The sequence below is a fragment of the Chiloscyllium punctatum genome, chromosome 38 (genome assembly GCF_047496795.1).
Source record: "Chiloscyllium punctatum isolate Juve2018m chromosome 38, sChiPun1.3, whole genome shotgun sequence".
NCBI classification, from domain to species: Eukaryota; Metazoa; Chordata; class Chondrichthyes; order Orectolobiformes; family Hemiscylliidae; genus Chiloscyllium; species Chiloscyllium punctatum.
In genome coordinates, this window is record NC_092776.1 from 48,674,588 (window position 1) to 48,699,078 (window position 24,491).

The 24,491-nt window shown below is 46.7% G+C and overlaps 1 protein-coding gene across 1 annotated transcript in view; it reads right to left on the bottom strand.

Annotated features, from left to right (window-relative positions):
- papss2b (3'-phosphoadenosine 5'-phosphosulfate synthase 2b) overlaps positions 1 to 24,259 on the bottom strand; it is a 79,165-nt gene extending 54,906 nt beyond the window's left edge. The window contains exon 1 of the mRNA XM_072557838.1: positions 23,995 to 24,259. Within this exon, the coding sequence (XP_072413939.1) occupies positions 23,995 to 24,021 (27 nt within the window). The 5' untranslated portion in view covers positions 24,022 to 24,259. The remainder of the gene's footprint in view (positions 1 to 23,994) is intronic.
- Positions 24,260 to 24,491: the final 232 nt, after the last annotated feature.

Below are 24,491 nucleotides of genomic sequence, written 5' to 3' on the forward strand. Positions count from 1 at the left end.
CTTATTTACTTTGTTATGGCTGAAAAATTAATTTGCGATATTTTCCTAGTTATTTATAACTGGAACCTAACTCATGGACAAAGTCTTTCTGATTTTACTTTTATCAATGAGCCTGTTGCAAAATATCAATTAAACCTTTTTTCTGAGGGAAGCAGTGTTTTATCGGCCAGAATTCAAGACGATTTGGACAATCTAGGCCCTTTACATTTGAAAACCTCAGAGATGGTTGAGTCACAGAATCAGCTTCCCTTGTGGGAAAATTATAAAGCAAGTCTTTCAGGAAAAGCAACCAGCAGAAAATGCCAGTGAAGGACTTAATAAAAAACACCCATTGCAAAAACAAAGTTCAATGTGCAGGCATTCCCCTCTTTACAGAGTTAGCCAGAATTGCAGTCATTACTTCACTGACAGTCCTTGTTGACCTAGTCTGCTGATCTCATTTTAAACAGTTTGACACTTTGGTGTGCCAGGTGTCTGAAACACTAACGCAGTGTTTGAAAGTTTTTTTTAAAGAAGAAAAACTGGTGCTGATGCTTTCAGCTCTGAGTGTAATCCAATACTCTGCAATACTGAATACTTGCACTGTTCACACGACATGGTCATCAGATTCTGAAATCTCACTTTTCTCAAGTGCTGTTCAGTTTTGTTGTTAAGGTTAAAAAGAAAACCAAAGGCTAGCACAATGGCCAATGACTACAATACAATGGTCTGCTGCACCCAGTTCCTATCTACTACACTGGAGTGGCAATCAGGTGCTGTCTGTATTGTAGCACCCAATGCAGCTGGGTTCTGTCATGGAAAAGGAGAGCTTCCTCCTTCACAATGTCCTTATGCTGCTGCTCCTCCTCAAAAGACTGCTCCCATTCCCCTGGTTCCTTCAGCATCTATTGCCATCACCATGTTACCTGCTCCAATTGTGCAGAGCACCCCACCCCAGGATGCTGCAGCACATTCTGTCCAGACTATCCTGGTGGGCCCCCCACCACCACCCCCCCAGTCCTGTCCAAGCAGTGGGACGCCATCTTCAGCAGCTCCATTGTCTATTCCACACGGCCCTGATCAGGGCATGGGCAGCATTGTGTCAGTGTCTGCATCAGCCTGGGGGGTGCTCAATGGTATCATGGGCCACGGGCACAGTGGGTATCCCTTACTCCCAGTAACCAGCTTTGTAAGGCCCCTGGACTCCCTCAAACACACCGGGTACACAAGAGTGCTCCAGAATGTAGGGGTGGTGACAGCTGCCAGGATAGCAGGTTACACACCTTCAAGAATGGTAACATAGGATCATAACAGTGTGGACACTGGCCATTTGGCCCATTTTGTGTACACCGGTCTTCTAAAGAAAATCCCATCCAGACCCGGCCCTGTGTTTCCCATGGCCAATCGAACTAACCTGTACACCTTTGGACTGTGAGAGGAAACCCACACAGACAGGGGGAAGAACGTGCAAACTGCACATTTCTTTTTTATTTCAAAAATATACTTTATTCATAAAATATTTTGATGATCTGTACAATTGGTCATGCCATACATGCACATTCCATTTCTTTGCATATAGAGACAGAGTAATCATTCATATATACAGGTCTGTAAAATTACTATCCATATATTTAGCAGGGGGGGGGGGGGGGGGGGGGTCAGTGGAGCCCCTTACTGCATCAGCCCCCTATGCTTAGGCAGGCGTTACACTGTGGTCTTTCCCCACTACACCTTGGCAGCAGCTGCCCCAAGCTTCACCATGTCCCTCAACACGTAGTCCTGGCCCTTGGAATGTGCCAGTTGCCCAAGGCTAGAATTGAACCCAGGTCACTGGTGCTGTGAGGTAGCAGTGCTAAGCACTAAGCCACTGTGCCACCCACTTCTTTGGATAATCTGCATTTGTAACTCAATCCCAAAGCATTTCATCATTTAGGAAAAAAGACCCTGATGTGTCCCTTTTTAGACCCAAAACAGATGGTGACATTTTCTTGACTTCAAATCCATTTTGTATTACACTTAGTGATGCAGCTCAAACTTTCAATGTAAATTTATGCAAAAGTAAAATGATGATTCAAACCAATGGGGAAAGATTACAGAGCTAAAGTGCTAATTCAGTTTCCCTCACTGTTATAAGATGTCATAACCTGCTTGGTATTTCCAGTACTGTGTGTGTTTTAACTTCAGATTTAAAGCATCTACAATATTCTACAATTCAACCAAAACCTGCTGGCTGCTTTGGCTCTGACCTAGAGGAAAACTCCAATTCAGGAGGGCATCCAGTACAGCTTAGATTAGAGTCACTACTGTATGGAAACAGGCCCCCTCAGCCCACAAGTCCACACCGACCCTCCAACAAGCAACCCACCCAGACCCACACCCCATCTAACACTATGGTTAGTATAACCATACTATGGGCAATTTAGCACAGCCAATTCACCTGGCCTGTACATCTTTAGATGTGGGAGGAAACCCACACAGACACAGGGAGAATGTGCAAACTCCACACAGACAATCACCCAAGGAGGGAATCAAACCCAGGTCCCCTGGTGCTGTGGGGTAGCAGTGCTAACCACCAAGCCATTAGGCCACACTTGGTTGATCCTCAGAATGAAATAAAGGCATGTTAAGAATCAAATTTTATGCAGACCACATTTCTGAACCAGATTAGAACGCGATCCTTGGCTGTTGGGTGGAGTAGGGGATCTATATAATCAGAGGGTTAAAGCTTTGCTTAAGATCCTTTCAGACAGCTGAGCTTTGGGAAACACTTATGAATTCATTAGCATGTTATGAATACTCATTAAGACCCAGCCCACTGGAAACATTTTTTTTTTATTTCAAAAATATACTTTATTCATAAATGATTTGATGGTCTGTACATTGGATCATGCCATACATATGTCCATATTTACAAACACAGATTCGACTTTATTCTTGTCCTTTACAATCCTGTGCATTTTTTCAATCTTGTATATATACATATATTTGGCTGAGGCATCAGCAGAGCCCAAAAAAACATCTGTATGGGCCCCCTGTTCTTCTTTCGGCAGGCCGATCTTACACGGTGGTCTTTCCCCACCGCGCCTTGGCGGCAGCTGCCCCAAGCTTCAGCGCGTCCCTCAACACGTAGTCTTGGACCTTGGAATGTGCCAGTCTGCAACACTCGGTCGGGGTCAACTCCTTCAGCTGGAAGATCAACAGGTTTCGGACCGCCCAGAGAGCATCCTTCACCGAGTTGATGATCCTCCAGGCGCAGTTAATGTTCGTCTCGGTGTGAGTCCCGGGGAACAGGCCGTAGAGCACGGAGTCCCGCGTCACGGCGCTGCTCGGGACGAACCTCGACAAGCACCACTGCATTCCTCTCCAGACTTCCTCTGCATAGGCACATTCCAGAAGGAGGTGTGTGACAGTCTCGTCCCCCCCGCAGCCACTTCGAGGGCAGCGTGCGGTGCGGCAGAGAGTCCGGGCGTGCATAAAGGATCTCACAGGCAGAGCCCTTCTCACCACCAGCCAAGCCACGTCTTGGTGCTTGTTGGAAAGTTCTGGCGATGAGGCATTCTGCCAAATGGCTTTGACAGTCTGCTCAGGGAACCGCTCGACAGGATCCGCCCTCTCCTTTTCCCGAAGGGTCTCAAGGACGCTACGTGCTGACCACTTCCTGATGGACTTGTGGTCAAAGGTGTTTTTCCTCATAAATATCTCCACGAAGGACAGGTGATACGGAACGGTCCAACTACTCGGAGCGTTCCGCGGCAGCGAGGCCAGGCCCATCCTTCGCAACACCGGGGACAGGTAGAACCTCAGTACGTAGTGACACTTGGTGTTTGCGTACCGGGGATCCACGCACAGCTTGATGCAGCCACACACAAAGGTGGCCATCAGGGTGAGGGTGGCATTGGGCGTGTTTTTTCCCCCATTGCACCGGTCTTTGTACATTGAGTCTCTTCGGACCCGGTCCATCTTTGATCTCCAAATGAATTGGAAGATGGCCCGGGTGACTGCGGCGGCACAGGTCCTGGGGATAGGCCAGACCTGTGCCACATATAGCAATACTGAGAGTACCTCACACCTGATGACCAGGTTTTTTCCCGCGATGGAGAGCAACCGTTGCCCCCATCTGCCTAGTTTCTGTCTCATCTTCCTGATCCGCTCCTCCCAGGTCTTGGCGCACGCCCCAGCCCCCCCGAACCAAATACCCAGCACCTTCAGGTGGTCAGTCCTGACGGTGAAGGGGATAGAGGATTGGTCGGCCCAGTTCCCGAAGAGCATGGCCTCGCTCTTGCCTCGGTTTACCTTGGCCCCCGAGGCCCGTTCGAACTGGTCGCAGATGCACACGAGTCTGTGCACGGACAGCGGATCCGAGCAGAAAACAGCGACGTCATCCATGTACAGGGAGGCCTTAACCTGTAGGCCCCCGCTGCCAGGAATAGTCACCCCTCTCAGGCTCGCATCCTTCCTGATGGATTCGGCAAATGGCTCTATGCAACACACAAACAAGGCGGGTGAGAGGGGGCATCCCTGCCTGACTCCAGATCTTACAGGGAAGCTATCTGATTCCCACCCATTGATTGAGACTGCACTGACAATGTTGGTGTAGAGCAGTCTGATCCAATTTCCGATTCCCTCCCCAAAGCCCATTTTGGAGAGGACATCCCTCATATATGTATGCGATATCCTGTCAAAGGCTTTCTCCTGGTCCAGGCTGATGAGGCAGGTGTCCACCCCCCTGTCCTGCACGTAGGCGATCGTATCCCTGAGGAGTGCGAGACTCTCAGAGATCTTCCTGCCCGGTACAGCACAGGTTTGGTCCGGGTGGATCACCGATCCCAGAGCAGACCTGACCCGGTTGGCGATGACCTTTGACAGGATTTTGTAGTCTGCATTTAACAGTGAGATCGGTCTCCAATTTCTAATTTCCTCCCTCTCCCCCTTCCGCTTGTAGACGAGGGTGATGATGCCTTTCCTCATGGATTCACTCATGGTACCTGCCCGGAGCATACTGACATACACCTCCAGCAGGTCCTGGCCGATCAAGTCCCAAAGAGCGGAATAAACCTCGACCGGTAAGCCGTCGCTTCCGGGAGTTTTATTCTTTTCGAAGGACTCGAGGGCCTTGGTCAGTTCATCCAGAGATAGCGGCTGGTCCAGCCTCTCTCGTGTTCCGTCACCTAGGACCTCCGTGATAGAGGACAGGAACGACTGGGAGGCCGCGCTGTCGGTCGGCTTCGAGTCATACAGGCTGGCGTAGAAGGATTTGCTGATCCTCATGACGTCAGCCTGAGATGACGTTACCGAGCCATCTTCTTTCTTCAGGCTGCTGAGCACGGAGCTCTCTTTGTGCACCTTCTGGAAGAAGAAACGTGAGCACGTCTCGTCCTGCTCCACCGAGCGGACCCTGGACCGGAAGATTATCCTGGAGGCCTCCGAGGCAAAGAGCGAGGCTTGCTGGCCCTTCACCTCCTTGAGGTCCTCCGTGACATCCACCCCCATCGTCTGCAGCAGGAGCAGGTTCTGCATACTTTCCTGGAGCTGGGACAGTTTCCCCCGCCTCTCTCTCGCCTCCTGGACACCTTTGAGGATAAAGAACCTCTTGATGTTCCCTTTTACCGTTTCCCACCAGTCCGCTGGAGACTCAAAGAGGGGCTTCACGGTTCTCCAACCTGCGTAATCCCTCTTGAGCTCTTCGATGTTTCCCGGGGTCAACAGCTTAGTGTTCAGTTTCCACGTTCCCTTGCCCGCCCGCTGTTCGTCCTGTAGGTGACAGTCGGCCAGCAGGAGGCAGTGGTCAGAGAAGAACACCGGCTTGACGTCGGTGGATCTGACCGAGAGCGTTCGGGACACAAACAGGTAATCTATCCTTGAGCGGATAGACCCGTCTGCCCGTGACCAGGTGTATCTACGCTGCGCTCCGTCTGCAGGGGCGCTGAAGACGTCGTGCAGCTTGGCGTCTTTGACCGTTTCCATCAGGGCCCTGGACGTAGCGTCCGGTTTACTGTCCCCCCCCGCCGGATCGTCCATCAGCATCAATGATGCAGTTGAAGTCTCCGGCCAGAATGACCGGCCTGGACGTAGCCAGCAGCAGTGGAAGCTGTTGCAGGACGGCCAACCGTTCACTCTTACCCACTGGGGCGTACACGTTGATTAGTCTCACGGGAGCGTTTCTGTATTTGACGTCCACGACGAGGAGGCGCCCGCCCACCACCTCCTTAACCTCGGAGATGGTGAAGTTGCCTCCCCGCAACAGGATACCCAGGCCGGAGGCGCGGCTATCGTTGCCCCCCGACCACACTGACGGCCCGTGGACCCACAAGCTCGACCATCTCCTGTAACTGCTGAGGTGCGGTATCCCGCACTCCTGCAGAAACAGGACATCGGCTTTGACGTTGGCCAGGAAGGCCAGCGTTGAAACACATCGCGTAGCCGCTTTAATGCTACGCACATTTATGCTGGCAATTTTAAACCCCATTTTAACAGTTTGCGGGGTTACCGGTGTCCATTTTCTTCTGGTCTTGCTCCAGTGGGGTAGCTGCGTGCATCCCCGTGGTGACAGCAAACTGCTGGACCTTCCCAGGGCTGAGGTAGTTGTCCAGCTCCACGCTAGAGTCATTTCCCCGCTCTGGTGTCATCGTGTCAGACCCAGGGTCCGCATCGCCCCGTTCTCCATCTGACATCAGGGCTGTCACTGGGACGCTGCTCCCAGTTCCCTGGAGCTGTGGGCCGGTGGGTACCCCTTGGTTCTCACCGGGTAGGGGGAGGCCTTCACCCATCCCCTCAGAGGGATCGTCTTTTCCTTCTTGGGCGGTGTTGCCCTCCTTTCTCCCCACGGCGCTCTGCCTCTTCCTCCGGAGGCGACCCTTCTTGCGCCCGTCCTCACCCTCGGAGGAGCTGCCTGTATCCTCCTCTTGGAGGTGTCTCTTCCCCCTTCGCTTGGTGGCTTTGGGGCCCTCGAGAGGTTTCCTTTTCCTGTTTTTAACGATAATCCACTGCTCTGCCTCCTTTGATCCCTCCTCTTCCATTTCCTCCGTCTGTCTTGCAGGAGCTTGGGTCGGCTGCTGCATCTCCCCGCTGTCTGCTGCCTGCTCCTCTACAACTTTCCCTTCCTTCTGGGTGCCTCCAGGCACCGTTCCTTTGCTGATTCGCGGTACCTCGTTAGACTTTGTCGGTCCGCGGCTCGTGTTGCCACCTCCGGCCATCTGTGCGTAGGTGGCGGCTCCTCGTCTCGGGCAGGCCTTGTACATGTGGCCCGCCTCCCCGCACAGGTTGCAGCTCTTTTCCTCCCGACAGTCCTTTGTCAAGTGACCCTCCTGTTTGCAGTTCCTGCAGATGGTCACTTTGCAATCCACCGCCACGTGTCCCGACTTCCCGCAGGTTCGGCACACTTTGGGCTGCCCTGCATATGTCAGGTAGCCTCTGCTCCCTCCGATTGCGAAGCTCGAGGGTGGGTGGAGGATGTTCCCACTGTCATCGGCCCTCAGAGTTACCTTGACCTGCCTCTTACTGGTCCAGATCCCAAAGGGGTCGATCACATCGGTGGCTTCTCCCTCGACTTGGACGTACCTTCCCAGGAAGGTCAGGACATCAGCCGCTGGAACGTAGGGGTTGTACATATGGATTGTAACAACCCGGTTCCTCTGTGCAGGAAGCACACACAATGGTGTCGCCGACAAGATGGAGAACAGCGGTTCCCCTTCCTTCTCCTTGAAGACCTTCAGGAGCTGTTCGCACTGCTTCACGCTTCTGAAGGTCACATCGAAGTAGCCTGCCCCAGGGAAATCCTGCAGGCAGTACACGTCTGCGGCTGCAAGGCCGCAACACTCCAGCAGAACTTTCTTCACAAACACCGTCCGATCCACCGGTGTGTGCTCCTCCACCTTCTTCACAGTCACCCTGACTGTGTTCCGAATGCCCTGGCCCGGGCGGCGAGTGGCTGCTGAGGCCATAGCTCAGAGGTTGGCTGATCCCTGAATTGGCGTTAGGCCGAAGCCAGCATGAAGATCCACCAAGAGCAGGTCAGCACAACCAAACGATCCTCCAACGTCCAATCACGATCCAGCGATGGTCTCCAGCAGCTCCGACGACTCGCAACACGACCCCCGCAGTTTTTCCCCCGCCAGCACGCTTCTGCTGCGTCGAACCTCCAACACTCCCAGCCCACTGGAAACATGTTCATCTTGTTAGCTAAAAATGGGAAACATGCATATTCACAAACCTGACTCTACATACGAGGCATTGCTTCCTTCAAGCTCTGTTCAGTACAAACTCCTCTATTTCTTGATTCCTTCAGAATCGAGTTGTGAAGACTGTACGCACCAATCAGCTGATATGAAGTCTCAGCCATACACATTCTTGCTTGTTGTAGTTAAATGCTTAAGGATAAGAGGTAAAGCCTGACCAAAAAAGCCAGCCACACAAACTAGCACCAGTAAACCCAACCAGAGCAAGTAGGTGGGGCTCAAATGAAGAAAGGGTCTGAAATGAAAAAGACGCTCCCTAGGAAAGGAGTTTTAGGAGAATAGCTTAACAGAAAGGGGTAGCTGAACGGAATGGCACAGGAGGAAATGGAACTTAAAGGGTGTTGTGGGGATATTGGAAGGAAGATGGGAACAAACTGGGATGCACAGGAGAGAATCAAAAAGTGATGAGGTAAGGGAGACAGGAAGGGTAGGAAGGGCACATTAAGGGTGGGGAACACAACAGAGGAATTAGGCATGCTGGGGAATAAGTGAATTGAATAAGTGGTAGTGTAAGGCTAAGGGGAGAATCTGGGAGAAGAGTAGGAACACCAGGGGAGATAGTGAAAGGCTTGTCAGTCATGGGAGACTGAAGAAGGACAGAGGGGACTCCAGAGGGAAGGAGAAAGCTTACCTACATTTATGAGGGGAACACTACATTGCACAGGGGAGGGCAGAGGGAGAATGACTCAAAGGAAAAGTTCACACCCAGCATTTTCTCTAAAACAGCTCGCAAAAGGAGGCCTCACAGAGAACGTACAGTTCAAATGGCAGGGATCCATTTGGATATGGTGCAACAGAGCACTAACGCACCTAACTAAGGGAATTGAAACAAACTGAAAAATACTATTGCACAGCTCTGGGTTAAGAGCTTAGTAGTGAAGATAAGCACTCACCACAAAAATAATATGAATAAGCTTTTCCAACTCCAAACACTGATATCCCCACCATGCTCTAGGACTTTTTTAACTGGAAGTAATAGGCTGCCTAAGAATCTCCAGCTGTGGTGATGGTGCCTGGCTTGGCCATTCCATAGGAACATTTCCTTGACCCCAAGTGTTACAGACTGGCCCATTCCAAGGTCCAGGACTACGTGCTGAGGAGCACACTAAAGCTTTGGACAGTTTCCCTCCAAGCATAATGGGAAAAGACCGTTGTCTAAGGTCTTTCTGCTGAAGGGTCTGAGCAGTTATCAGGCCCTCTCTTTGTCTCAATGTAAGCAAATAGTATCTTGCATAAGTGGGCAATGATAGTTTTGCAACTATCAAATTTCATTGTTTACTTTTTCTTTATATGCCAAAGACTGTGTACAGAACTGCTTTAGTACATAAAGATTATTCATAACAAATTAAGTATATTTTTGCAATTAAAAAAAATGCAGGAACTTTCCCAGACCCATGTATCGGAAGGTTAAGGACATGGGGATGAAACTATTATGCAACCTGCAGATTCCAGGGTTGAAGGTCTGTATCACATGGGGGTAATGCAGGCCACTGAGAACTGGATTGAGCTAATGGAAAGCAATGCAAAGATCGTGGCCAGGAACAGAATGAGGAAAAGGATAACCACTCATGGGACATAGAGAATCCACCTCTCCGTGTAGAGGGATTTGTAGGGCAGACTTTCATCCAACACATGGGCTGCCTGATGAAGGCACAGAGGTCAGACTGGTATCTCAAATGGAAAATGCTGCAACTTCATCAGCTTTACTTCGACTAAAGGAGGAGGAAGAGGCAATGCCAACAGAACCAGAAACACTAGACTTGGGGCTAAAGCTGCGAATGAGCTAGTAGCAGCTAAAGACAGGAATGAGGCTTAATTCAGAAGTCTTCAGAGCGATGGGTTCCAGTCGCCTGTAAATGAGGGAAGGGCAGCGCTGGAGGTGGCATTGCAAGATGAGGGTAGCTGTCATCTACATGTGCCACCTCCGGCAGGTAGATCTGGAGCTGCTTGGGTTGGGAGGCAGCACTATCACACTGAGGATTACGGTGGCTATGAACGTTCTTGTTATGGGCTCCTTTCAAATCTCAAGTGGAGTCACCTGTAGCATCTCCCAATTGTCAAGCCACAAATGCATTCATGAGTTAATTGATACCATTCACAGGAAAGCGACAGTTTGTCCAGTTCGCCTCAGATCCAGATAGCCAAAGATGTGGGAATAGCACCCATCGCTGGCTCTTCAAAAAATTATTGTTAACACCATCTCCAGGGCTGGCTTGTGGATGACAAGGGCACTTCCGCAAGATGTAACGATCTCAGAGTCCAGCCCTCAGACTGATACTGAACAGTGCTACAATGCTAACCATACACCTACTATGACCATCACTGGACAGGTGACTGGTCTGCTGAAGATGTGCTTCTGTTTTCTGGACTTCTCAGGAGGAGTATTCCAGTATACACTGACCACGGTGTCCAGAATGGTGGTTGTTTACTGTGACCCACACAACCTCACTCAACAATGGGTCATAACTTGAAAGAGAGGGAAACGGACCAGCCAGGGAAGAAGGCGAATCTGAGGAAGAGGTTAAAGGAGCCACCGCTGATGATGAAGACAGTCGTCAAGTCACAGCAATAGTGAGATGAGGCAGAAAGTCCTGAGAGAATTTCAGAGCAATGAGATCTTAGGGCAAACACCTTTGTATTAAGGAGTGTGCCCAATTAGCAATCTAGAACATATAGAATAGCACAGCATAGGAACAGGTCCTTCAGCCCACAATGTCTATGCTGACCGTGATCCCATTTGCTAATCCCATTTGCCTGCATTTCATAGAATGGAATCCCTACAGTGTGGAACAGGCCCAACAAGTCCACACCCTCTGAAGAGTAACCAACCCAGACCTATTCCCCAAACCTATTAATCTACATTTACCCCTAAACTAATGGGCCTAACTGAACACTATGGGCAACTTAGCATGGCTAATTCGCCTAACCTGCACATCTTTGGATTGTGGGAGAAAACCCACGCAGACACAGGGAGAATGTGCAAACTCCACACAGACAGGTGCCTGAGGCTGGAATCGAACCTGGGTCACTGGTGCTGTGAGGCAGCAGTGCTTACAACTGAGCCACTGCTGTGGTCTTTATCCCTCAATTCTCTGCCTGTTCGTGCGTCTATCTAAATTCTTCTTAAAATATAAGTTAATAATTATGCAGAGCTGTGCCTACCCTGAAGGGAATGCTTGACTTATGCCTTAAAATCATTTTGTTTCTGCATATATTGGACACAAATTTGTTGCCTTTGAATTTTCTGTTCAGTTTCTTGGACGATACATCAGTATGGAGTGATGCAGGATCACGTGGGAGTCAAATCTTGACTTGCAAGGGGGCATATGCCTGTCACTGAGATACCAAGGGACTGAACTATGTTGACTGACTTCCAGAATCCACCCACTGAGCGTAACATCCAGTTGCTTTCCAGAGGTTGTGTTCCTCCGAGAACAGAAGTCACATGACACCAGGTTACAGTCCAAACAGGTTTATTCGAAATCACAAGATTTCAAAGCGCTGCCCCTTCATCAGGTGAAATGATGAAAAGATTATAGGAAGAGACATCAAAAGATCATACAAATGGTCTGAGTGGAGTGTTGAATAACACTCAACAGTGATCTTGGGTTCATCTCACGCTACATGTAATCCCACTAGACCGTTCTGTATTTGTAAAATTTTCCTTATTGTCCTGTTTTAACACCATCACTTTGATAACTTGTTATGATCTCTCTACCTTACCTAGTTTATACAGTTTTGGATTACTTGTTACTATAATTAGACCCTCAGCATATACCTACCATGTTATTCCAGCAGTTTGATTTGTCTCTGGTTAATATTTTGTAATTTTCTCTCTGCCTCAATTAATGGAATTATAGATTATTGCCTTCACTTAGTATTCACCGTCTGACAATTTACTCACACCGTCTGACACTTTTGATCACCTGCAGAGACTTATTATTGACATGCCATTCACACCATCTGTGTGACCTTTGGATCTCTCTGCCAATAAATTCTGTGCTTGTCTGATTTTCTTTACTTCACCTGACAAAAGGGGCAGCGCTCAGAAAGCTTGTGATTTCAAATAAACCTGTTGGGACTATAACCTGGTGTTATGTGACTTCTGACCTTGTCCACCCCAGTCCATCACCAGCACCTCCACATCATTCCTCCAAGAGTATGGCAGTGAATGTGACGCTCAGAGCTCTTTACAATGTTGCACATGATTTGCAATGTGAGCATGTGCGATAGTCAATACCCCATTAGGGTATGTATGATTATTTAATGATTCATGATTATTATAAATAATTGCATAAATAGATCATCACTGGCAAGAATGGAGCTGCTAAGCAACCAAAAATGAGACTCTTGCATTAATGTAAAATTGCCACAGAGTGCTGTGGAAGCTAAGTCGTTAAATGTCTTCAAGGCAGAGATTGATAAATCCTTGATCTCGCAAGGAATTAAGGGTTACGGGGAGAGTGCAGATGAGTGGAGCTGAAATGCCCAACAGCCATGATTAAATGGCAGAGTGGACTTGATGGGCCAAATGGCCTTACTTCCACTCTTATGTCTTGTAATCATAAGCCTGAAACATATTGCATGAGCACAGGGCTGTTATACAAATTGCTACAAGCATGTAAAATATAATGTTGATACTCACACATCCAAAGTAACTTCAAGGCTGTTTCTTGCCCTCTAGCTCTGACTTAGTGCCACTTCAGTAGCCCCAGCTGAGCTTGAGGAAGCTTCCAGGCTGCTTTGCCAACTTGGCTCAGACAACTTGGCAGGCACACCATAGGGGCACAAGTCCCAGAGGGTATCTCCTGGTGCAACTACCTCGGCCTGAGTTGATAGAGGTATTTGGGTTCCAGGTAGAGGGGTAATGGTGCAGCATTTCCTCTTCAATTTAGGCTCGTAATAGCACCCTCCTATTCCTCTAGAGGTGGATAAAGTCTGTTGCACCACCTGACTGTCCCTTGTGTAGTCAGTGAATGAAACCATCTGTGGCTTGAGCAATGGAGTGTACATACCCAGCACACAATGGTTATTCTGCTACACCAGGTTATCCAAGATGGCTGCCAACTCTCGGGTGTCATCAGACAGAGCATGGGCAGACCCCTCTGCCTTCTGCTCCACATGACTCCTGGCAGCTCTGCCAGACCTCCACTTTCTTGTCCGGGCATCTCCATCGGCTCCAAAAGCTCATCCTCTGTAATGGACTTGGCAGGAGCCTGTTCTTCAGCAGAGTGTCAAAGGCCTCAGTCTCTTCCTCCTATAGCTGTGTGTCACGTCAGTACTGTGCCCACCAGAAGGTGACCCTGATCCTAATCTAGATAAATCACTGTGTAAGTGTCTCTATGCTGGTGGAAGGTGCGGAGACGATTTTGGCAGTGTGACCTTTGAGGCTGTTCCCTCTCAGAGGGGCTGATAAAGATGTACCTCAGGGCTGGGCCCTTCTTCTTTTGGTTCTGGTCCAGGAGTTGGATCCAGAGGCTGTGTAGAGAAACATCAAGGTCTGTTATAGTCACGACCTGTCACTCTTACCCCCGACACTTGATTTTATTGAGATATTGCTGCATGATGTACAGCAAATGGAAGCTTCCTCACTAGAAGGCTGATGATATCCAATCTCCTATTAACACAATGCCCTTGTTTGATTGTCTTCTTCCCTAAGGGATCAGGAGCCTAATGTCAGGCATGCCATCTTCCCCTCTTGGTGCAGTCCATGCGTGTGCTCTTCTGCAGAAAGAGAGACGTGTTAAGAGACTTTAGCATGAACACTTCCCTTGCATTCCAGGGCACAGGGAGTGATGTCAATCCCCAGAACTATGTCTGTTGTGTGCTTTTTGTACTAAAATTAATGTGGTATGGGGATGACAGGAGTTAATGCATTCTGCATGGTAGGTGATTCAGTGTCATCAAAGAGCTGGAGCTGATGTAAATCTACAAAGTACGGAATGAAATATGTGCGTATGCCTGAGAACACTGTGAGGTGTTCAACCTGAAGACACCTCTTGTGGTCGAGCTTTTGTGCCAGCTCTTGGTGCGAAGCGAGAAGATGGGTACGTTGTAGTTGTGGTGGAAGGTGGTGTTGACGTGAGCTGCTGAGTGTTGGAGCTCCCTATATGTGTTAAGGACGAATCCCGGCAGAGGCAAATGGGACCGGTTTAGTTTGGTTTGGGAAACTTGATCGGTGTGGACAAGTTGAGCCACAAGGTCATATTGCAGCTGTACAAGACTCTTTTGTGGCCGCAGTTGGTGTATTGCGTACATTTCTGGTCGCCGCATTATAGGAAGGATATGGAAACTTTGGAAAGGGTGCAGAGGAGATTTAGCTGGATGTTGCCTGCTATGGAGGGCAGGCCTTATGAGGAAAGGCTGAGGGACTTGAGGCTGTTTTCATTAGAGAGAAGGAGGTTAAGAGGTGATTTAATCAAGGCATACAAGACGATCAAAGGATTAGGTAAGATGGACAGTGAGACCCTTTTTCCTTGGATCGTGATGGCTAGCATGAGGGGACATAGCTTTAAATTCAGGGTGATAGATATAGGACAGATGTCAGGCATACGGTCTTTACTCAGAGATTAGTAAGGGCTTGGAATGCCCTGCCTGCAACAGGAGTAGACTCACCAACACTAAGGGCATTTAAATGGTCATTGGATAGTTTTATGGATGATAATGGAATAATGTAGGTTAGATGGGCTTTAGATTATTGCACCGACCTGTGAAACAATCGAGGACTGAAGGGCCTGTCTTGCACTGTAATGTACTATGTTCTGTGTCTGTTTCCGTGCTGTATGACAATGTGTGAGAGACATTTTCACTGTTGTGAGAGTAATGGTACAATGTTAGCTGCCATGAAGTGACAGACAGCCGCAGGAGTTGGTCTGGCACCTAAACCACTGCTGAAATAGTCCTGTCCATTAGCAAGCTTGTAATGCTAACTCAAACTCATAGGGACATGGAGCGGTGAGTAGACAGTGGCACACACCCCGGCAGAGAACATCAGATCATTCACTATCTGGCAGCATTGGTTCTCTGGAACTATCTACAGGCACTGACCTATTCATCAACCACTGTCCAGGCTTTCTTTCTCAGTCAGGTTGGTCTCCTGTTACTATCCTGGGGGGAAGAAACATTTCCCTTCTCTTCTGGACAGCCTTCAAGAGAACCTCACAGGAGGCATTGCTAAATCATGCTGTTTGTTGTTTGTTTGACATACAGTGGGGTGGTTGACAGAGTGTGAATGATGCTCCAGGGTTGCAGAGGATAAAATGCTGTCTGGGTGCCTTTGGGATACAAAGTCTGGAAGGTGAAGGTCCCGATAGATGGCAGAATTTCCTGCCTTCCCATAAAATTAGTCATTTTACCCATGCATGATTATTCCAAGAAGGATATTAGTACTTGAGAATATCCAACTGATCCTGAAGAAGTACGTCCACTTAAGTCTCAAAATAACGAGGTTCCTCCCGATGTGTAGTACAAGCCTTTTGTGTGAAAACTCTACAACGCCTGAATGTTCAACTGAAAATAATGTTGTAATCTTCATGAATGTTCCGATTGCTAAGTATTGGAAGGTCCCCCATAACTGGAATTTCTTGAACAATTGTGAAAGCTTTGTAACATGACCTGTCTTTTAATTAACGTGCTTGCCCAATATTTCTAGCCAACTAAAACTGCCACTCGCTATTTTCTGCAGCTGATCTGAATTCTTTTTGTCCTTAACCAATGTCTATGCTTGCATTATCTGTAAGCGTGCTTGGATCAAAACAGTTTAAGAAATTCAACAGTCCATATCCCTCAACAGTTGAAAAATAAAATAATTTCAGTCATACTCCATTGGTTGAAATCTTTTTATTATTTATACACAGGGTGAGAGCATCACTGGCTAGGCCAAGGTTTATTGTTTATCCCTAATTCCCCAGAGGGGGTTTAAGAGTCAACCACATTACTGTGGGTCTGAAGTCACATGTAGACCAGACCAGGGAAGGAAGGCAGTTTCCCTGCCTGAAAGACATTAGTGAACCAGATGGCTTTTTCCAAACTAAAGCACCCTATTGACAATTGTTTCACAATCATCATCAGACTCTTAATTCCAAATATTTATTGAATCTTAATTCCACCATCAGCTTTTGCAGAATTTGAAGCTGGGTACCCAGAACATTACCTGGGTCACTAGATTAACAGTCCAGCGATAATACCATGAGGGCTATCACCTCCCTTACTGATCAAAGGGACACAAAAGGAGGATGACATTCCAGTCCAGGGTGAAGGCAGTATCACACTGTTGGATATGCTGTCCTTTTGGATAACTACTGAACTGAAGTCCTATTTGTGTGATCAGGTGGAGGGAAAAAAAATCCCATGGCAACGTTTGAAAAAGAACAGGGGTGATCTGGCCAATCTTTAGCTCTGAACAAATGTCACTAAGAACACATTGTACCAAGTCATTCATAAACATCTCATCACATGTGTGGAAACATACTGTGTGCATTATAGTGGCCCAATTTTATCAACCAAACTTTGGATGCACTTCTCCTTTTGCTTAATTCAAACAGCATAAAGGTCTTTCCCATTCATTAGGCTGTGCAACAGAAGAGTGACATTGCACTTTTAGATATGTTAATCTTTTTAAGGTTTTTGATCCATTTAGATTACATCACTCCATTTCCCTTTAGCCTTAGCATAATTACCTAGTGTATACTTTCTAGCTTTGTTATCACCATTTAAAATGGTTAATTTACAGTTGCCCAGTTATCTCTGCATTGATTAATCTTTGAACCTCTCTACTTTATATCTAGTATGTTAATTATTTACCAATGTTGTGCGGTTGCACCCATGGGATTTTCAAATCAATAGGACAGAATTCTGAATGTGTATGTGGTGTGTTACATGACAGACGTCATTCCACTATACATGGAGGATTCTTAATTCATTCATAATGTGAAGTGAAGTTGCAAATTCATTAAATTCTTGGAAACTGCATCAAAATGACAACATGGTTATCTTTGATTACTCTGCTTGCGACAATGCTGCTCCTTGAACAAGGTTATGTTGCCCTTGTTTTTTTTCTAGGGGGATAGTAAAGGCAGAAGTTCCGATGAGTATGGATTTATCTACGTGAAGATGATTAAGTGTTTTTTTTTAAAAGCATTTGTACAATGAAAGGGGAGTGGCCAGTTCACCTAGTTCACGGTTGGTTTGGTTTGGTTTTACCAAGCTGTTTTGGATTTGAGACCAGTGGTCAAAAGAAACAGCTCCATGCTGATCCTGACTCTCATTGACATCTCTCTCCTGCAGGAACCTGCGTTTGATCTCACCTTTTTTTGCCAAAAGAGTGTTTATGGGGATGTTGCAAGTATTTGGAACAATTCTTTGTTAGGTTGCGTTTCCCTGCTGGTTGGGTTTTCAAATAGTTATGTGATTCTAAATTTGGTTTTCTTTTGTCCGTATGCAAATAAATTCTGTCTTGTTTAAAACTGAGTGGTTGGGCCAGCTGCATTGCTCCTGGAATATCCACTGTACACCTGCTTAAAACAACTAGAAAAGTTAATGTCTGGGCTACCTTCTTGAAATGTTTTGAGGGAGTTTGGCCTGGTCCATAACATGCTCAATTGTTAAATGGAGGCTGCTTTAGGGACAAAGGTCATATTTTGGTGTGTGTGTGTGTATATACCTGTTTCTTCAAGATAAGGCTGTTATCTTGAAAATCGAAGTCAGGCTTGTGTAGACCATGTATATAGGCAAACACCATTAATATCATATCATTTAAAACATGCAAACATCAAGATGGAGAAAAATGAGCAATATGAGAAAAATGAAGATACTTGAGTCAAAGTTCATTTGGTCAGCAATGAGACCATGCTGCATTGTCTGCTATAAACAAACAGGGGGTGTACACAGATGGGCTTGTAGGTGTGTGATTGCATTGGGTGTGGGGGTGGTGTATGCAGCATGTTTTTGTATAGCTGGCTGGTTTCTGATATGGAGTGTTCCACACTAACATGATTATCATGACCCCTCCCGAGTTAATCAGGCTCATTTGCTACAAAGCACTCCAAATAAAGGGACTATAAAAAGTACTTAGTTCAGAGCTTTCCAAAGGGAAGTGACACACCAAACTGATCGCGATGAGTTCATTCATTGGTTAGACTAATGAAAATGTAGCTACCATAATCCTCCAATTAAAAAGAATTTTCTTTGCATTAAATCTTGATCGTTACATGAGCTAATACTGTACTGCACTTGGAAGATTCCAAGTGCGGGAGTGGTTGGGAAACACAAAAGTCAAATAGTTTTGAAATTATTGCAGTGCAGAAAGCTGGAAGAGAAGTGCATCATTTGCTTCGCCCAATTGAGGGCTATTTTCAATCAACATTTGAAGAAAATGTAGCATTCCAGAAATCTTCTTCTGGGTTGCCATGGAGAAATATGTAGGTGGTGGAAGAACCAATGACAATGAGGATGCTAAAATTGCTCTGAATTTCTAGAATGCCTTATTATTAGCAATAGCTTTTCCACCTCCTATACATTGCACATTGCATTCTCATTGTCCAATGGTTGCTAGTTACACACCACACTTCTCTGCACCATCAATGAGAGATAGCCAAGTGCAGCCAGTCAAGGTTTTAAACCCATTATTAGGCACCATGCTCCTGTTGACAGAATCTAACTGGCCCCTGCTCTTTACTGATTTTATTGATTCATTTTAAACATTACCAACACATCGCTTAAATCACAACTCAAACTCAAGGGAACACAATCCATGTTTGTGCAACAAATCCTCACCTTTTTGCAAAGTAAATTACTCAGCTGTGGCATGTGAGCAGCCTCCACGCTTCAGGCTCACTTCCTTTATTCCTGATGAAGGGCTTTTGCCCGAAACGTCGATTTCGCTGCTTGTTGGATGCTGCCTGAACTGCTGTGCTCTTCCAGTACCACTAATCCAGCCAACATTTATTGCCTATTCCTAACTGCTTTTAAATGGGTGGTAATGGGCAGTTGCCTTGAGCTACTACAATCTACATGTGGAGGCATGTAGTTTTGCAATTTTAGTCCAGCAACCATGAAGACACATTGATCTTTTCAAGTCAGGACTGTGTGCGACTCTTACAGTGGTGCCATTCTCAATAGTTGGTATCCATTGTCCTTCTAGTTGACAGAGATTGCAGCTATGCTAGTTGCTTATGTAAAGGCCTTAGTGAGTTGCTGCAGAGCATCTTTATTTAAAATAGTGAGTGGGGGGGGGGTGTTGACTGTGAGAAAGTGAGGACTGCAGATGCTGGAGATTAGTGTCAAAGAGTGTGGCGCTAGAAAAGCACAGCTGATCAGGCAGCATCTGAGGGGCAGGAGAGTCGACATTTCGGGCATAAGTCTTTCATCAGGAATGAGGCTTGTGGGCCAAGGGGGCTGAAAGATAAATGGGAGGAGGTGGTGGGGCTGGGGGGAAAATAGTTGAAAATGCAAATAGGTAGATGAAGGTTGGGGTGAAAGTGATGGGTCGGAGCAGAGGGTGGAGTGGATAGGTGGGAAGGAAGATGGACAGGTAGGCCTGTTTAAGAGGGTGGTGGCAAGTTGGAAGATTGGGCCTGAGATAAGGTGGGGATGGGGAAATGAGGAAACTGGTGAAATCCACATTGATCCACATTGGAGGGTCCAAAGTCAGAAGATGAAGTGTTCTTCCTCCAGACATCGGGTGGTTCGGGTTTGATGATGGAGGAGACCCAGGACCTGCATGTCCTTGGCAGAATGGAGGGGGAGTTAAAGTGTTCAGCCACGGGGTAGGGGGGTTGGTTAATGCGGGTGTCCCAGAGATGTTCTCTGAAACGATCTGCAAGTTGGCGTCCTGTCTCCCTAAGTTAGAGGAGACTACATTGGGGGCAGTGCATCCAGTGGATGACATGTGGAAGTACCGGCAAATTTTATACTGAATGAGGAAGGATCCTTTGGTGCCTTGGATGGAGGTGAGGGGGAGGGGGGGGGGGGGGAAGGTGTGGGCGCAGGTTTTGTACTTTCTGCGGCGGTAGGGAAAGGTGCCGGAAATGGAGGGTAGGTTAGTGGGGGTGGGGGGTTTCGGGGGAGAGGTAGGGTGGCCCTGACAAGGGAGTCGCGGAGGGAGTGGTCTCTCCAAAACACAGATGGGGGTGGGGAGGGATATACATCTCTGGTAAAAACAATGACTGCAGATGCTGAAAACCAAATACTGGATTAGTGGTGCTGGAAGAGCACAGCAGTTCAGGCAAAGGGCTTTTGCCCGAAACGTCGATTTCACTGCTCGTTGGATGCTGCCTGAACTGCTGTGCTCTTCCAGCACCACGAATCCAGTATACATCTCTGGTGATGAGGTCTGTTTGTAGTAGGTGGAAATGGCTGAGCTGAAACTATGTAGGCTGATGAATAATGTCTAGCTTCTTGAGAGTTCTTGGAACTGCATTCATCCAAGAAGTGGAGAGAATAAAATCACTCTCCTGTGCACTACAGTTGGTGGAATGACTTTGTGGAATCAGTTGGCAGGTAGCTAACCTCAAGCTGCTTTTGAAGTCGCAGCATTTAGGTGACTGGACGATTAAGCTTCTGATCAGCTCTAATCACCAGGATGTCTTACAGTGATGGATTCAGCACCAATAATGCCACTGAATGTTAAACAGAGATAATCAGTCCCTTGTGCAAAGTGGCGATTGCTTGGCATTCACATGGCATGAATGTTATCAGCTGGTTGTTGCTCAGCTCTTGTTGCTGATTTATTTTGGTTGGAAGGTCATTGATGAAGCAGGTGGAGATGTTTGAACCTAGAACACTGTCCTGATGAACAGCCGTAGAAACAAGTACTATTTTCTTTTGTGCTTGGCATGACTCTCACCAATGGAGGGTCCGCCTGCCCCTCCATCACCCCAATGCCAATAAGCTTCAATCTTTCTGGGGCTCCTTGAGCCACACTTTGTTCCAGGTAAGGGAGTGATCAACTGTTGGATGGGATTATTATGAGATGCTCTTCAAGATCGTGACTTGCAATTTGAAAGCCAGTCACCTCACAGCTACTGCCTTTTCTATACATAGAAATGGGTGGGCAAGCTACTTATCACAAGCTACTATCAGTTTAAGCTTTGAGATCCGTCTGAACTGTGCATTGTGTCTACATTGTTGACAGCAGATTCTACTACAGGAGAAGCCTTTGAATCTCTACAGCAATGTCTTCAAAAGGAAGAGGAACATTCGAATTGTTTTTGGAAACATCACCCTAGTTGAGAACTGAAAACTTGCAAATTAAAAGAGGATCAGGATACCGGCCATTAGCTAACACTTGCCTGCAAATTTAGAATTTGGCTAATTTTGCCTATCTATGTTTTGAATCTGCAATTGCGTGTGTGTACTTAGAGTCCACATGTTGCAGTTTGGGACTCAGATTGTTTTTAACTGTGGTCAGCTTAAGAGTATTAGATTTGACCTTTCACCTCGATAAAAACGTAAGAAAACCTTCTGTCTCTCTCTTGCTTGCATTTCTGTCGTGTACCTGCTGCAGCATTCGAGTGAAGCCCATTTAAACAGGAGGAACAGCACCTCATTTCTGATTAGGAATCTTACAACGATCGGGAGTCAGCACTGAGTTCAGCTCCTTCAAATCGTGAACTCTGTGTTCCGTTTTGATATTTTATTCATACTCCGAACACACCACTATGACCAAGTGTTTGCATTTTGTTTTCATGCTTTTACTTTCAGTCAAAGCTGACCTTTACTCTGCTATTAACACTTTGAACCATTGCTCTCTTTCTTAGCTATTGCTTGGCTTCAGTTTTAATCATCTTTGGCATGTGTACATTGGAGCACCTTCCAGGGCCCTCTGGTGGTATTGTATCCAGCCTGAATTAAGTACCTCAATATGGGTTGGAAAGAGAGGGATGTGAACTCCACTTAGTAATTAGAAATTCCAGCATACTGTGTAAATGTTCTGCTTAATTTAAGAAAGGATATAAATGAGCTAGGAACAGTTCAAGGAGAGAAGGTTATTCTCCTGCTACCCAGTAAGAAGAAAGATTGGACAGGCTGGGCCTGCATCCAATGGAGTTGGGAAGAATGAGAGGTGACAGTATTGACACATACAGGTCATTGAGGACTCGACAGGTTAGATGCCAAAAGCATGTGTCTCCTTTGGGAGTTGTGAGAACTAAAGGGCACAGTTTAAAAAAAGGGGTCTCCCATTTAACACAGAGACAAGAGATGCTTTTCCCCTCAAGATACTCGTGAGTCTTTGAAACTCCCTTTCCCACTGCAGTAGAGAAGAGATTTCAAAAAACAGATTGTCAATGGGAATATGGAGTTGGGGCCACAATTGGGTCAGCTACAAGTAGTGAAGCTCCATCGAGGGGCCCAATGGCCTCCTGCTGCTGCTAATTTGTATCCTCTGATCATAAGAATACATCTCTGTGGGTGTTTCCAACCTTTCAATCAAGTGTTAAATCTGAACGACGAGTTCAAAAAGAGATGGGAGTTCTCTTTCTCAGCAATAAGGCTGATCAAAGAATTGAAAAACCACAGTTAGACAGCATCTTCAGCTCTCAAAGAAATGCTTTATCACCATATGGAATGCTCTTTTAAACCATGTTGTGTACTTGCAGAAGCTGAATTAAAATCTATTTCCCTCCTTCCTACCAAGGCATGTTAGAATGGAAACACTGTACACACATTTCAGCTGTGGGCTGATAAAATGCACTCGAGAAACTAACTAGAGCATGTTACAACTGTAGATCTGAATAGCACATTGTAAAGGGTAAAACTTTCTTGACAAGTGTTTTTTTTACCAGACAGGAGACCTGTCTGTTTCACCACAATGATACACTGTCCATACTGACTGTTGACAACCAGCACTGCCTCACATTAAAAAAAACCTTTAGTTTTAGCATAGTTTCTTTTCCCCTTATAAAAGTACTTCATTTTTTCCCTTGATTAGTCCCCTTGTCAGGAGGTAGCTAACCACCAGCCAATCTCTACTTGGTATCCATGGAAAGAAATACCAAAAGTCCCAACATCACTGGGGAATAGGTCTGATTTCATCCTAAACTATGAAAGGTTTGCATTCATGAATGAGCCACTATTCATAACGCACAATCAATGTTTGTTGCAGTGTGCATGGGAATACAAATTACACCCTACATAGAACAGACAAGCACAATCTGTGCATAGAAATTATTCCAAATAGCAACTTTGTGTTGATAATACCAGCCTAGGTAATGTACACCGACATATTCTTAACGAAGTACTGATCTATTCAGATCACTGGCTGTACTGAACAAGGTACAGTATTAATCAACTTTCAGAAACGAATTCAATTGCTCTGTTGTGTATTTTGACATCAACACTATTCTGCTATTCTTAAGTATATTCACATTTAATGCATTGAAAGTCTATTCAAACCAACATTGTCCTGAACATAAACACATTCACATTAAAACAACTTGGCTATCCCTGTATTCACACTGCGTTATCATAAATATATATGGTACACATAATAAGTCCTCTGTTGTACTCAGATGCACCCTCCAAAAAAGTTGCCAATTTCTTTTTCCTGCCTCAGCTCCCAGTCTAAAACGACCGGAGGCAGGCTGTTGCTGAAGACCTGTGAGTCCGGTGCGCCTTCGCTGGAGCACGCTGGCACTTCGTAAACGAAGCTGAACCAAGAATAACTGTCTGAGAGCTCCGCGAACCGAAGAACTTTCAGCAGAACGCCTTGCCACATCCGGCAGCTGAACGGGAATACCCCCCTCCCGCCCCAAATAAAATAAATACTCCCCCATTGTCTTACCGTGCACAGCTTCTTGTTGCCTGACATGTTGGGATGAGGAGCGGTTTGGACAGAATCTCTCTTCCTCTCCCTACCAGTCCCCACTGTGTGTCTGTGTCCGTGTGTGTATATGTGTGTGTATGTATGTGTATATGTGTGTGTGTGTGCCTGTCTTGATGGTGCAGGCTGGTTGGAGAGATGGAGACTCCGTTGGCTTTTTAAATCACCCAGGCACGTAGCATTGCCCTCTCAGTAGCCCCAGAGCCACAATCTGCATATTCACACCAGCCACGTCATTGCCGGCTGTGCTGAAACACAGGAAACCAGTTGCTCATCGAGTTGGAAAAGAGCGAGGGGGAAGAGAGAGAGAAAAAAAATAGAGGAAGAGAGCTGCTTTCCAGAGACGTCTTCAGAAAGCTGAGCAATAATCTGTTTGGCTGAGGTCGACAAATCACAAAGAACCTCCCGGGGAAGCAGTGGAAATTCATGTTGAATCCCAGAACAAGGACTTCTGCATT